This window comes from Oratosquilla oratoria, chromosome 10, assembly GCF_046742065.1.
Source record: "Oratosquilla oratoria isolate Oo_2021 chromosome 10, ASM4674206v1, whole genome shotgun sequence".
Lineage (NCBI taxonomy): Eukaryota > Metazoa > Arthropoda > Malacostraca > Stomatopoda > Squillidae > Oratosquilla > Oratosquilla oratoria.
Window position 1 is genome coordinate 47251645 of NC_134786.1, and position 2500 is coordinate 47254144.

At 47.6% G+C, this 2500-nt stretch overlaps 1 protein-coding gene across 1 annotated transcript in view; it reads right to left on the bottom strand.

Annotated features, from left to right (window-relative positions):
* The window catches only part of LOC143029197 (uncharacterized), a 432593-nt gene that overhangs the window by 183 nt on the left and 429910 nt on the right, over positions 1-2500 (bottom strand). Inside the window, exon 2 of the mRNA XM_076191749.1 lies at positions 1-2500. This exon is cut by the window's left edge and continues 183 nt beyond it; it is cut by the window's right edge and continues 906 nt beyond it. Within this exon, the coding sequence (XP_076047864.1) occupies positions 1385-2500 (1116 nt within the window). The 3' untranslated portion in view covers positions 1-1384.

Here is a 2500-nt window from a genome sequence, read left to right on the forward strand (position 1 = left end):
GGTTGTTGTTGTGGGCAGGAGCAGGTTCGCCACAGACCACTTGGTCGCCTGGAATTGTCGTAGAGGATCACTCAAGTCGCCGTCACAACGAGTCCGCGAAATGGAAGACACTGACGACTTAAACATACAGGAATCAGCCCCCATCGACTCGAGGAGCTGTGTTTCTTGGGGTCATTTGTATCAACATTTTTTTTCACACAACACCTGTTGGAAATTTTCGTTTTATTTTCACTTTATTATCTCTTTAGTTTTATTTATTATTATTATTACTATTATTATTATCATTATTATTATTATTATTATTTTGTCCTTTTCCCTTGCACAACACCTGTTAGAAAATTTCACTTACTTTCCACATTGTCATTTTTTCAGGTTTCACTTCTTTCTTTTCATAATTTGATTTCTGTCGTATATTTCTTCTCATCTATTGTTTCAAATATTTTCTATTACTATTTTCTTTCTTCTTTCGTTCTTCCTCATTCCGTTTTCTATCAAACTGGTCCATTACATTTTGATATTCTAAAGCCACCCATGACAAAATTTTCATTTTCTATGAAAAGAGTAGAAAATGAAACGAGGTATACAGGCTAGACTGTGTCAGAAAAGAAAAGAAAAGTTTTGTTTTTGAGGAATTTGGTTTCAGGTTGCCAAGAATGACCTCATCTATGCCGCCTGATTTTCGCCTCTTCCTCATGATCTCCGGTAAATTTACCGACCCAGTTAAACTAAAATAACCATCCTGAATTCTTTACTGGAAGGGCCAACCATCACTCCGTGTGTGTGTGTGTGTGTCTCTCTCTCTCTCTCTCTCTCTCTCTCTCTCTCTCTCTCTCTCTCTCTCTCTCTCTCTCTCTCTCTCTCTCTCTCTCTCTCTCTCTCTCTCTCACTCTCTCTCTCTCTCTCTCTCTCTCTCTCTCTCTCTCTCTCTCTCTCTCTCTCTCTCTCTCTCTCTCTATCTCTCTCTCTCTCTCTCTCTCTCTCTCTCTCTCTCTCTCTCTCTCTCTCTCTCTCTCTCTCTCTCTCTCTCTCTCTCTCTCTCTTTCTCTCTGTTTTGGGCCCCGTTTCACTTTGTCTCCCTCAGTTCAGTCTTCACTAAGGCAAAGTAGTTTCTCTTTTTTTTTTCATTTTCATCGATATATTTCATTCAGAAGTCAAGTCACTAGTTTCTGCAAATTTGGGGCTACCTTTTTTTTTTCTTTCTTTTTTTTTTTTTTTTTTTTTTACTTGCTGATAGTTTTTTTTCCCCTCGGGGCTTTTGTAATTATTCAACCTTTTTTATCACGAAAGTCCCCGAAATACTCCTCTGTAGCCGTCAAGTTTACATAAATATTCTCTTTTCTTTTACAATACACTTTTCATATTTTATTGTTTTTATTTCTATTTTCTAGTTATCTCCAATGTCAGGCTCTTGCTCAGCGGTCGTGAGTTCAATATTCGTCGGACAGAGGTCCACCTTCATCTCACCCTCGACCCTGGGAGGCCGGTCCTCCTCGACAATCTCTTGGGTCCCGTTGATCTCCGTCATTTCCTCGATGGTGGGAATGACGGTGTCGTCCTTAAGGTCCACCTTGGGCTTAGGAGGACTCGTCGAGGGGCTGTTGTTGTTCTTGGCTTCACGGGTCCTCATAAGCTTCTCTCTCTTCTCGGGGTCGGTTTCGTGCGTGTAGTAGTAGGCCGACTTGCGGTTGTAGAGCACAATGGCGATGATAATGATGGCCAGCAGGATGAGAAACAGGGAGCAGGCGGCCACGACGAAGTAGTGCAACTGTTCGTGGAAGAGCTCCCCAAATGTCCACTGGGTCGAAGACGCTGGTCCTCTCCGTTGCCCACTCGGAAGGCGGGTCGGCTCGTATGAGGCGAAGACCTCTGGGTAAGGTCCGCTACTGGAGACGATAGTGGTGGCCACGGTCGTCTCCCACGTGGGTGCCACAGATGTGGTCGTCAGGCAGATGGGGAGGTCCCCCGGGGGCAGGAGGGAGATCTGCATCCCTGAGACCTGCCGGGGCCCGACGCAGGTGAGACAGGACCAGACAAGAGGGTCCTCGCATCCGGACCTCTGGTCTGGGGCTGAGTGGAGCCACTCGAGCATTGCAGTCATGTGACAGGCGTCACACTGCCACGGGTTCCCCTCCAGTCGCAGCTGCAGGAGCTTCTTGGCCCCCTTTAAGGCCACCACCAGGTCCTCCTGCAAGCCTCGAAAGCTGTTGAGGGAGAGGTCTAGGATGTGGAGGTTGATGGCAGTGCTGAGGATGGAGGGGGAGAGATGGATCAGGTTGTTGGCGGAGATGTTGAGGTGGTGGAGGTGCTTCGTGTGGTGGAGGAGCTCGAGTGGGAACTGGTCCAGCCCCATGTCACCGACCCCGAGGGCGCGCAGCTTGAGAGCTTTCGGGAGCACCGACAGGAGTTGGTCGATGTGGAGGGAGTTCCCGGAGAGCTGGAGGCTGTGGAGGTGGCCAAGGGCATCGTCCAGGGCTCCGGGTTCGAGGTGACTGAGGCGGTT